We start from the raw sequence: 12,732 nt of genomic DNA on the forward strand, positions 1-12,732 counted from the left end.
GATATTCAAAAGGAGGTATCACTAGGTTCCTAGAAACCCGCGCGTGCATATCTCAAGATGAGGAATAGGTATCTCCCACCTTTTCTTTGCCAATGACCTTATGATCTTTGGGGAGACCACGGATCAACACGCCAAGATAATGATGGATTTCCTTAATAGACTCAGCACAGCCTCTGGATTAAAGGTAAATCTTTCCAAGTCCTAGATTTTCTGCTCTCTTAACACTAATCTAGGTTTAAGAAGAAGTATTACGAATACGATGGGTATTCCAATTTCTTCCAAACTAGGCTCATACCTCGGGATTCCCATGCTCAATAAGAGGGTGGTGTCTAAGGACATGTTCACTAATGTCATTGATAAAATGAGGAAAAATTTTGCCTTGCGGAAAGCAAGTTCCCTTAGCATGGCTGGTAGGAGAGTCTGGTCCAAGCCTCTCTTACCACAGTTCCGACTTACACCATGCAGGCCATGACCCTCCAGGTAAGTACCTGTAATGATATCGATAACATCTGTAGAAACTTCCTTTGGGGGCATTCCGAAGACATAAGGAAAATTCACACTATTAGTTGGTCTGAGGTGTGTAAACCCCGTGAAAAGGGGGCACTAGGGGTTAGGAAAGCAAGGGACTTCAACCTGGCTTTCCTCACGAAATTGTCTTGACAAGTCCTCATCAAAGAGGATAAACTATGGATCAAGGTGATTAAAGACAAATATATAAAAAACGGAGACCTCCTTAAAGCAAACATTAGGACGAATAGTTCTTGGAGTTGGTGCAACATCATGAAAAGAAAAAGTATTCTAGAGAAAGGGAGTGAAATGGAAGATTGGCACCTTGTGTGTCAATTAACTTTTGGCATGACTAGTGAATGGGAGATGGACCCCTAATGAATAATTCTACCTTGAATATTCCATCTAACAGCGGTCAAGTGTTTGTCAACCATTTTATAACACATGAGAAACAATTGGACATGGAGGCCTTGGCTTCCTTCCTCCCTAGTGACATTGTGAACATCATCCGTCCCATTCCAATACCAATTGCAGATAACCAAGAAGACACGGTTGCAAGGCATACGGTAGAGGAGAGAAGCCATGGCTAGATCTGGAACACTCAATGTATAGAGCGGATCAAAATCTTCATTTGGAAGATTATCAACAACGGTCTTCTGGTCAATTCGGAGCGATGAGGAGGAACAAACTTTAGACCATTTGTTCAGACGGTGCATGATGTCAACCGATTGTTGGAACTTCGCCAATGGCCAACTATGTTCAATGCAAACACGCACAGCCCTTCGGTGAGATGGATCAAAGACAACTGCACGACCACCAAGCAGAGTGCGAGCGGCAATAGCTGGCATAGTTTGTTCCCAATTATCCTGTGGAATATATGGAAGGATAATAAAAACTTCATCTTCAACAGCACCACGCTAGCACCTGGTGAGATCATGCGGCGTGCGAAATACGAAGCCTGGAATCTCAAAAGCTCCTGGTAAGACATAATGGGCCTATGATGAGTAAAATTTGTGTTAGTTGGTCAGCTCCGCGTCAAGGATTTTTTAAGCTGAACACAGATCGTGCCAGAAAGTATAGTTCATGCATGACCAGCACAGGTGGAGTCTTCCAGGATCATCAAGGTTCCTAGATCATGGGATTTCATGCAAAAATTGGGATCACAAACAGCTTCGTTACCGTGTTCTTGGGTTTCCGAGAACGTCTGAGAATTGCGGTAAACAAAGGCTTCAATAAGAGTATTGCCGAAACGGACTCAAATTCAGTGGTGAGCCTTAGACAAAGAGGTGGAATCAAGATCAGAAGCCGACACCTTGATTGCGGATTGTAAGTACTTTATGCAGCAGTTTCAAGAGTTCGAGCTCATTCATGTTTTTAGATAAGGGAATAAATGCGCCGACTACCTGACTAACATGGGTTAAGATAATCAATGGGATACTACTATCCTGGATTGCCCCCTAATGGTGTCAAAGTGTTCCTTGACCGCGACGCCAAAAACGTGGCTACTAGGAGGATTTACTAGTCCTCCCTTGGGGCTCCAGCACCTCTTGCGCACCAAAAAAAAAAAAAATAAAATGACTTAATAGAAACTTAATTTATAATTTATTACATTATGTGTGTGTAGTTAATATATTAGACACATGTAGTTAACATATTATGTGTCTGTAGGTAACAAATTATGTCTCTTTAATTTATTTAGAGGCACATAATATGTTATTTGGATGTTATTAATCGATTTTTTTTAGTTTGTTTGATGGATTGAATGGTAGATTTTATTTCTTTGTATACACACACACACATATAGGGACGAGATCAGGGGCAGAAGAAGTCCCAGGTGTGGTCATGCGCTTTGATCTGAGTCGTTGATCAAATCTAGATCAACGGCTCAAATCAATGAGAATTAAAGAAAAAAAAACGTGTCTGAAAGGAAGAAGCACAAACTAAAAATGGCGCACCTTAAAAGTGTTAGAGCAACGCACATTAAGTGTTAAAATGAGGCACTACCTTAAGCCTTAACATCATGCACCTTCAGTTTATAAAAAATGGCGCACCTTAAGTAATACAAAGCCGCACCTTAAGATGGAAAACCACGCACCTAAAGCTTTAGACCGACGCACCTTATGTTTCAACAAAAAAAGCACATTAAAGTAAATTATCAATTGAAGAACTGACGCACCTGAAGCATAGAAACCACACACCTTAAGCAGGAAAATCATGCACCTTAAGCACAAAACCTACGCACCTTAAGCACAAAACTTACGCACCTTAAGTTCTCAACTACATAAGTGACGCACATTAAGCACCGAAACCATGCATCTAAAGAAGGAACACGACGCACCTTAAGCACAAGACCTACGCACCGTAAGCACAAACCTTACGCATCTCAGGTTTGACCCATATGGAAAACGACCAAATTACCACCGCATTTTTTTTAAAATGTTGTTAATCCTGGATGTTGATTTTGGCAAGATCAATGGCTCTCCTCCCACCGCACAACTACACCTAAGAAGATCAATATCACGCAAACTAAATTTTATATATATATATATATATATATATATATATATATATATATAGAAATAATTTCAGGTGCGGCCATGCTCTCCCGTGCGGCCGTGCGGTCACACACCACTCAATGTTACGAAATACACCACTCAATGTTAAAAAACACACCACAATGAAACACAATGAAACACACCAAAATGTTACGAAACACACCACAGTGCATATTTGTGTGGTGTGTTTCTTAATATTGAGTGGTGTATTTTCGTAACATTGAGTGGTGTGAACCGCACGGCCGCAGGGGAGAGCACGGCCGCACCTGATCATGACTATATATATATATATAGATCAAATGCGGAGGGGGTGTCCGGTGAAACTTACGGGTGGATGATAGCCATTGATCTTGTCAAAATCAAATGTCCAGATTGAACAATGTTTAAAAGAACAGAGCATTTTGATCATTTAGCGTATTGTTGAATTTAAGGTGCGTATTTTCTGTGTTTAAGGTGCGTCATTTTAATACTGAAGGTGCGCCAGTTTTACACTTGATAGCTTAAGGTGCGTTATTGTTGAAACTTAAAGTGCTTCATTCTGAAGCTTAAGGTGCATCCTTTTAACTCTTAAATGTCATTTTAACATTTAAGGTGAACCATTTTAACACTGAAGGCGCTATATATATATATATATATATATATATATATATATATAGGGTTATGTTCAGGTGTGGCTGTGCTCTCCCGTGCGGCCGTGCGGTTCACACCACTCAATGTTACGAAATACACCACTCAATGTTAAGAAACACACCACACAAATATGCATTGTGGTGTGTTTCTTAACAATGTGGTGTGTTTCATTGTGGTGTGTTTCTTAACATTGAGTGGTGTATTTTGTAACATTGAGTGGTGTGTGACCGCACGGCCGCACGGGAGAGCACGGTCGCATTTGAACCAAAATCTATATAGATATATATATATATATATATACATACATACATATATATATATGGTCATGTTCAGGTGTGGCCGTACCTTCCCGTGCGGCCGTACGGTTTACACCACTCAATGTTAAGAAATACACCACTCAATATTAAGAAATGCACCACACAAATAACATTGAGTGGTGCATTTCATATTAAGAAATGCATTTTCATTGTGGTGCATTTCTTAACATTGAGTGGTGTAAACCGCACGGCCGCACGGGAAGGCGCTGCCACATTTGTGGCCAAATGTGGCCGCGCCTTCCCATGCGACCGTGCGGTTTACACCACTCAATGTTAAGAAATGCACCACAATGTATAAAACACCTCATAGCTCCCCTGTTTCTAATTGTGCATTTCTGAACACTGTGTGGTGTATGTTTTCATACCTAGTGGTGTATTTTTGGTGATGTGTACCTAATAATGCATATTTTTGTGGTGCATTTCTTAATATTGAGTAGTGCATTTCTTAACATTGAATGGTGTAAACCGCACGGGAAGGCGCGGCTACACCTGAACATGACCCTATATATATAGGTTTAGTGGCTTTAAATAGTTTTTATGTCATATCGTGTATATATATATATATATATATATATATATGTTTAGTGGATTTAAATAGTTTTTGTGTCATATCGTGTCAATACGACCCACAACCTGTTAACAAAATATGTTTATCGTGTCAAGCCATTTACAAATCGTGTTTGTGTTAAGAATTTCAACCCGTTAACCTTAACATGTCGTATCTATTTTTAGTCTTATCGTGTTCGTGACATTATATGTGTTGATCCGTAAACAACCCCATATACACGAATTGCGTTTAGTTTCCATAGTATACTTTTTATAAGGGGAAAAAAGTTATAAAAAAGTGTAATATTTTTTACAAGCAAATAACTTTTTAAAATAAAATTTTAATATTTTTATATAAAAAATAAGGCAAAAACTTGTGTGAGACCGTCTCACCATGAGACGGGTCAGGTCATGGTGCAAATGTAACACTTATATGCACAAATGCTATACTTATATGCTCAAATGTAATACTAAACTGGAATAAAAATTTTTTTACTTATTAGGGTAAATGTAATACTTTTAAGGGAAAATACAATACTTTTACATTTCGATTTAAAAGTATTACATTTTTCCTCAAAAGTATTATATTTACCCTTATAAGTGAGAGACACTTGTAAACATTACTTATTATGAAAAATGTATTACTTTTTCTCTTATAAGTAACAAAAATTATATTTTTGATTAGTATTATATTTGAGCATATAAGTATGACATCTGCATGGTGTTTTGACCCGACCCGACCCGTCTCACGAATAAGGATCCGTGAGACGGTCTCACACAGTGTGACCCAAAAAATAAATACTTCTACACGCTCTTTTTGTTAACCTTTTAAATTAGATAATATTAATATCACAGTTTCAAACATAATCCCATCCCATAACTGAATAATTTTATACCTCTGTCACTCTGTGTTCCCTCAGTCTCAGTCCCCTACGTAATGACAAGGTTATAATTGGAATTTCAAACACCGCGGCTTGCCAAGTTCATACACGCACATAGGCTTTAAGCCAGCTTTCCGCCATTTATATTTCTAAAAGCTAGACAAGTTTGAGCGAAAGAGTCTCCCCGCCCGAATAACCGTTTCTTAGAGAAAGAGAGAGAATGAAGAAGAAGAAGAGAGGAAGCGAAGCTATAAGCGGAGGTAGCGAGGGACGAGTAATCTCTGCTTCTCTATCGGTAATCTGTTGTGTGCTCGTTGTATCGGCGATCACCGTCGTTGTCTGTATCAGATTCTCTGCTTTCGGAGAGAGCTTCGACTCGTTAATGGCGGTAGCTTCGAATTCGAAGCCGCGGGAGTACAACAGCAACGACGACTACTTCACCGTCCCGATCCTGGAGTTGCAGACGAAGGTGAACGCCGCAGGAGGCTCAGCTTATCATCCAGCTCGAGTCGTTTCCTCGGACGCTCCATTGATCAGTAGAAACGTTTCGAGACCTATTGAATCTCTTCCAGAGAAACGAACTTTCAACGTGAGTTCACGATTATCATTACTCCTTGCAATTTATAACATGCATATTACGGAGAGATGAAAGATTTTTTTTTTTTGTTCGTGTGCGAGCTGAAGCTCAACACTAGTTGCGAAAGGAGGGGATTTTGAGTATGTAGATTGATTGAATCTGGAATTGAGCGCTCGCATATAGGCACATTGACAAGGAGTATACATTTCAGTTTTTTTTTTTAGGTTTAGGAGTTCTCCGGCATTCAATGCATTCTTTCATTACCTAGAATTGTCCAATTTTGTGAAGTTTAGTTTTTGTAAGTCGTTAATGTCAGTACTTTCTGCTTTTCTGTATTGATTGAATTCAATTCTGGAAATGGCAGAAGGTGGAGGAAGGATTGGCTAGAGCACGAGATGCAATTCGTAAAGCAGCGACTTCTACGAACCTATCCACGACGACCATCTCCGGCAGTACTTACCGCAATCCCCGAGCATTTCACCAGTAAGTTTCCTAAAATCTAATTTAAATTACATAGATCAAAAGCGTTATTATCCGCATAAATTGAATTGTGATTTTGATAATTTTGGCATGTTCGTTGCGTTTAATAGCGTGTTTTTAGAGATTCATACTGCAGCCTTTAAATGTCAAGAATAACGTAACAAAACACATTAACAATTGCCAAAGAAAGAGAATTCAAAACAGTAGTATTTTAAAGAAAAAATCAATCAATTTTATTTTATTTAAATGATACTCCGTATCAATCTCTTCTTTGTACAATGTTCATTTGTAATAATAAAATAGATAGACCAAATGTTTTATTAAACATTTATGTGTTATAATTGTCACAACTTTGTATATATCTATTGGTAACTTGTAAATAAGTAGAATGATTTATAATTAGTAATAGCAAGGAAAAGGAAAGGTTGAGGAATAATTGAGAAAAGGGAGCAAGCTTTTACTCGAAACTACTTTCCTTCTAAGTTACACACCAAAATCACAACAGTTTACTTTCCATATGCGACGTATAGATTATAATGATTATTTTGTTCATGTAAACTTTGTGTAAAAGAGGGGTGGGAATGGTGGCCTAAAGTAGACTTGTAACTAAAGCATGAAGTATTTAGTGCGCACACACTTGATGTTCCCTCCAGAGCCACACAAGTACACTCAATTGCTCACTTGGTGTGTATGGAAAAACGCCATTATTATTCACTGTCCACTGATTCTAAGGTCGGCTATGTAATTAGATAATATACTAAGTGCGTGTTATATTAGTTTTTTCATATGAGATAAAGATTTTGAATTTTTTACCTCTCTTAAAGAATGAGTGTGCACGACCTTTTCCGCTAATCAAGGTAGTTTAATACTAGCGTTTTTATTTAAAAAATAAAATTACATTTCAGGTCATTTGTGTCATTACTCTATATTGTAATTTGCAAATTGACTTAATTCATGACGTGATTGATATGACAAAATGTTTAATTACCGTAGGATTACGTTCATTCTTGGCAATTGATGTTGACACCATTTATATGCATTGTAATTGACTATGCTTAGCTAATACGGAGCTGTTTCTAGAACACAAGGTTTCAAACAAGAGATTTGATTACGGAGGGTATGACAATAATTTAATTGAGATCTGATTACGGGCGGAGTCCCCACTCCTCTCTTTCCCTTGGAGTCTAATCACCTGATCATTGGCATTTAATGATAATTAGGACCTAAAGAATTGAATTTATAAACATTGTGCATACTCATTAAAAAGTTACATCTCAATGCTTCAAGGCTAGTGCATTGTCTTTTACTCCATGATGCATCATTAGCTACGGACTCTCCAATATTTAATAAAAAATGAGGTGGACAAACCTAGGATTATTTGAGAACAATGTTACATGAACTAATTTCTTTTTATTAAATTTTTATGCAAAACATGATTCATAATTAAGACATAATTAGTTTGGCCAATATAATTAATAAGTAATCAATTAATATAAAATATTGTGACACTTATTAAAAAAGTTAAAATTTACATGGTTCGGTATAATATTTAGTACACAAATTCACTCTACATTTTTTTTTAGATAGTCCATCTATTGAGCTGTATTTATGTTGTTTATTGCATGTACAATATTAATTATTTTTTTTATATCACTACATTTTCGAGAAGCAGGGCGTTGTAATCCTCGTAGCTAGCCAACTAGTGCTGGACTTGCTCCTTCACTAGCCTCCGCCCAACAGGCAAATTATTGCATGGACCATGGTCCACACAGCTGTGTGAACCAAAAATAAAAAGTATATTATTTTTGTACTGAAAGTACATTATTTGATAGTACAAAAATAATGTACCTACAGTACAAAAATAATGTACCTTTTATTTTTGGTCTACACAGCTGTGTAGACCATGGTCCATGCAATAATGATTGCACCCAACAATACCCCTCCCCCAGTACTTCCCAACCTAGCTCTTATACTTCTTGTTAGAATCAAATGCTTACAATTATGTTAAAAGTTATAACTTGTAGCAAATGTGCAACTTTATTTCTTTATACTGCCACATTTTTTTAAGGCATAATATTGGACTTGACCCTTTAGCTCTCTGCCCAAGGATTCTTTAGCCACCTAGTGTTAAATTTCTATCACCAGCCTGCGCTCAACAATTACAAAGCTAATGGGTAATTATATTTACACAAGAATGAGAATAGTCATCTTCCCTCTCTGGGATATGATAAACCGCACTATATAACAATATTAGTGAAGTATAATAATATATTTTTCGTATTCTCAAAGTTAATCTCATTATTCCAACAACATTTATAGGAGTTACCTAGAGATGGAGAGGAGATTCAAGGTATATGTATACGAAGAAGGGGATTTGCCAATAGTCCACAGCGGACCTTGCAAAAATATATACGCAAGTGAGGGAAGATTCATTAACGAAATGGAGCACGGGCGCAATAAGTTCAGGACCAGAGACCCATATTCAGCTCACGTTTACTTCATGCCTTTCAGTGTTACTTGGATGGTGAAGTACCTTTACAAGCCTCTTTCTTATGATGTTTCGCCTCTACAACAATTCGTGTCGGATTACGTAAGAGTCATTTCCACGAAACACCCTTTCTGGAATCGAACTCAAGGTGCTGATCACTTCATGCTCTCTTGCCATGACTGGGTAAGTACTGATCGAGCCTTGCTTTCTCCTCTAACTTTTAAATTAAATCATACATATCTACATACTCCCCCATTCTTCAATTCTCAGGTTTTTTTTTGAGTTTATTACCGAAATAGTCCCTCGACTATTGTAAGATTATCAATTTGGTTCTCGATAATTTTTCGTGCCCAATTAAGTTTTTCGACTTTGAAAAATTTAACTAATTTGGTCATCCATTTATTTTGTCATTAAACATCCGTTAAATAAAGACCAAATTAGTAATTTTGCTATAATCAATGGACTATTTCAGTGAAAAATTAATTATCAATTTGGTCTCTTAACTATAACAAAATTACCAATTTGATATCGATTTAACGGATGTTTAATGGAAAAATAAACGGAGGACCAAATTGGTTAAATTTTTCAAAGTCGAGGAACTTAATTGGCACGAAAAATTATTGAGGGCCAAATTGGTAATTACGCAATATTTAAGGGATCATTTTGATAATAAACTTTTTTTTTTTGTTTATAACTTTGAATTGGATTTTTTTTTTTTAAAGAAAAAAAGGAACTGCGTGATATGATAAAAATTTGGCCCGTGCAGATGTTCAATAAATGAATTAATTTCAGGGTCCGCATGCTTCAAAAGGCAATGCAAATGTGTACAAAACATCGATCAGGGTATTATGCAATGCCAATTCTTCAGAAGGATTCAACCCACAGAAAGATGTGAGCCTGCCTGAGATCCATCTTTACACGGGCAACATATCCCCCAAACTCCAGCTTCCCCTACCCGCCAACACTAGTTCAAGGCCCCACCTAGCCTTCTTCGCCGGTGGGGTCCACGGCCCGGTCCGCCCAATCCTCCTCCACCACTGGAAGGACCGGGACCCAGATATCCACGTCTACGAGTACTTATCCAAAGACGACCTAGACTACTACACCTTCATGTTGCGGTCCAAGTTCTGCTTGTGCCCTAGCGGCCATGAAGTGGCCAGCCCTAGAATCGTGGAGGCCATTTACGCCGAATGCATCCCGGTCATACTATCAAACAATTACGTGTTGCCATTCAGTGATGTGCTTAAATGGGATGCGTTCTCAATACAGGTTGAGATTTCGGATATCCCACGGCTTAAGGAGATTTTATTGGGCGTCTCAGAAGCCCACTACTTGAAGCTTAAACAAGGTCTTAAAACTGTGAGGACACATTTTGTGTTTAACCAGCCTGCGCAGAGGTATGATGTGTTTCACATGATTTTACACTCTGTCTGGCTGAGGAGACTAAATCTTAGAATTGATGAATGAGTACTGGTACGGTTTAAATACTTCATTCGATACCGGCCTATAAGGCTATAACTAATCAAAAAATTAAGAAACCCAAAACTAGGATTTCAACCTCAATTAGATTGTTTAATGTAATTTTACACTCCGATCCACACTTAATTTACGTACATAATGTAGCACTGGCGCCAGATTAATTTATTTAATTTCAGTTTATTACTTGCGGTTTTGTAAAAAAAGAGTTACCTGTTTAGTGTTTTATGATAAGTATACACAAAGTATGTAGCTTTACTTAAACAACATACAATCCTTTGTATTGATATCTATCAAAACTTTGATTTGAAGATATGTATGTATGTCTGTGTTAGTGTAATTATGCCTGGAAATCCAGCATTTCCAGATGGTTTGAGCTTGGATTATTATTATAAGATATATGCAACAACTAGACGATGAGATAGAAGAATTGAAGTCACTCTGGGTGATATAAATGTGTAAAGGCTTAAATGAAAATTTATTAAATGAAAAACAACAGCCTTTAAATTGAGTCTTATAGCAGAAGAGCAGCCGGAGAACTTACCACATAAAGCATACTTATTCTAATGGTAACAACCAGATGAGTAAGGCTACCCCTGACCCATAAATTTTTCTCACTTTCTAAAATGGGTCTCACTTTCACATTATCAAATTTACAAATTCTTCATTTTTTATTCTACATTCCTGCAATATTTTCTCATTTTCAAAAGTGGTTCCACTTTCATATTATGTTATAAATATAATAACCAAATAATATATTAAGAAATATAAAAAATTAAAAGAGTAAAAAAATCAGATTTACCATGTTTTTTCTCCCAATCCCACTTTCTCATTCTCTCTCCCCTTGCTAATTTATCAATTTCTCTCTCCTATTGCAACACACAAGGCATTAAATAATAATAAAATCTCTTGCCACAAAATTAGAAAGGGGAATTAGCAGGGTTGAGGGCAGCCTAATACTACACGTACTCCCGCGATTCTACCCCATTTTCTACTCCCGGCTTACATATGTCATTCTTTGATTCATTTAAAAACATATGGGTCACAGTTTTTATTACTTTCTTTTAAACTTCTTCCAATACAATCAAGACATGTGGCTAGAGTTTTACTTCCTTGGAGTACATATATCATTTTCTCAACCACATAGAGATAGAAAAGGAGAATTACAAAGTTAAAGTAGACTAATCAATCCTTAACCATCTGAAAGCAATAAAGCAATAATGTATGTATATTGATGAATTTGGAACCTCTTTGCGGCACCAAAAACTATTATTTATACATTGAAGCAATTCAGTAGTTATAAGCAAGCCAATATTATCTAAACATGTAAATCAAGCTTGCTTTAGATGAGTAGTGACCTTGGAGTAGGGTTGAACATCATTGCATGGATTCGTCGTCAAATATTCAAATTCGTCCCAATTAGTCAAATTCGTTCCAATCCAATTTGCATCAACCAAAAATGAATATGATGCAAATTTGAAAATGCATGACGGTTAAATTGAGTGTCAATTTTACTTTCTAAAATCTGCTACATCGAATCTGCTAGCTTATTATAAGCTGATCCATTACAAAAGCTATGTTATTAATTATATATATGTGTGTGTGTATATATATATATAGAATACAAACTGTTCAAATGCGGCTGGGGTGCTCAATTGCGTTTGTGTGGTGAGAGGAGAGTCATTGATCTTACCAAAATCAAACGTTCAGGATTAACAATATTTAAAAAAAAAAAAAAAGTGTGTAGCAATTTGCTCATTTTCCATATGGGTCAAAATTAAGGTGCGTGTTTTTTTCTCTTAAGGTACGTGATTTTCCTTCTTAAGGTGCATGATTTTGAGCTTATGGTGCGTTAGTTGTTGAAACTTAAGTGTGTCGGCCAAAGGCTTTAGAACCGTGGTTTTCCTTCTTAAGGTGCGTCAGTTGTTGAAACTTAAGGTGCATTGGCCTAAGGCTTTAGGTGCGTGATTTTCCTTCTTAAGATGCGTTGTTTTCCTTCTTATGGTGCGTTGTTTCCCTTCTTAACAAACAATATTCTTTATAAGATTTTCTTTACAAAGTCTTTTTTATGTTAATCCAACTTAAGGTGATTAGATTAGAAGTTTAAGGTGCATCAATTTAAATTAAAAAATAAAAAAGAATATATCACCGCACAAATGCACGGGAATTCTTTCCCCACCTAAACCCTTCAACATATATATATATATATATATATATATATATATATATATATATATATATATATATATATATATATATATATATATATATATAT

At 36.6% G+C, this 12,732-nt stretch overlaps 1 protein-coding gene across 1 annotated transcript; it reads left to right on the forward strand.

Moving 5' to 3' along the window:
• The first annotated feature begins 5,656 nt into the window (after window positions 1-5,656).
• LOC116007554 (probable glycosyltransferase At5g25310) lies at window positions 5,657-10,454 on the forward strand. The gene is made up of 4 exons (XM_031248264.1): window positions 5,657-6,025; window positions 6,378-6,496; window positions 8,813-9,164; window positions 9,774-10,454. Exons 1-4 carry the CDS (start codon window positions 5,657-5,659, stop codon window positions 10,446-10,448), a joined length of 1,515 nt encoding a protein of 504 aa, XP_031104124.1. The 3' UTR covers window positions 10,449-10,454.
• The last annotated feature ends 2,278 nt before the right edge of the window (window positions 10,455-12,732 follow it).

This window comes from Ipomoea triloba, chromosome 15 (genome assembly GCF_003576645.1).
Source record: "Ipomoea triloba cultivar NCNSP0323 chromosome 15, ASM357664v1".
Classification (NCBI taxonomy): domain Eukaryota; kingdom Viridiplantae; phylum Streptophyta; class Magnoliopsida; order Solanales; family Convolvulaceae; genus Ipomoea; species Ipomoea triloba.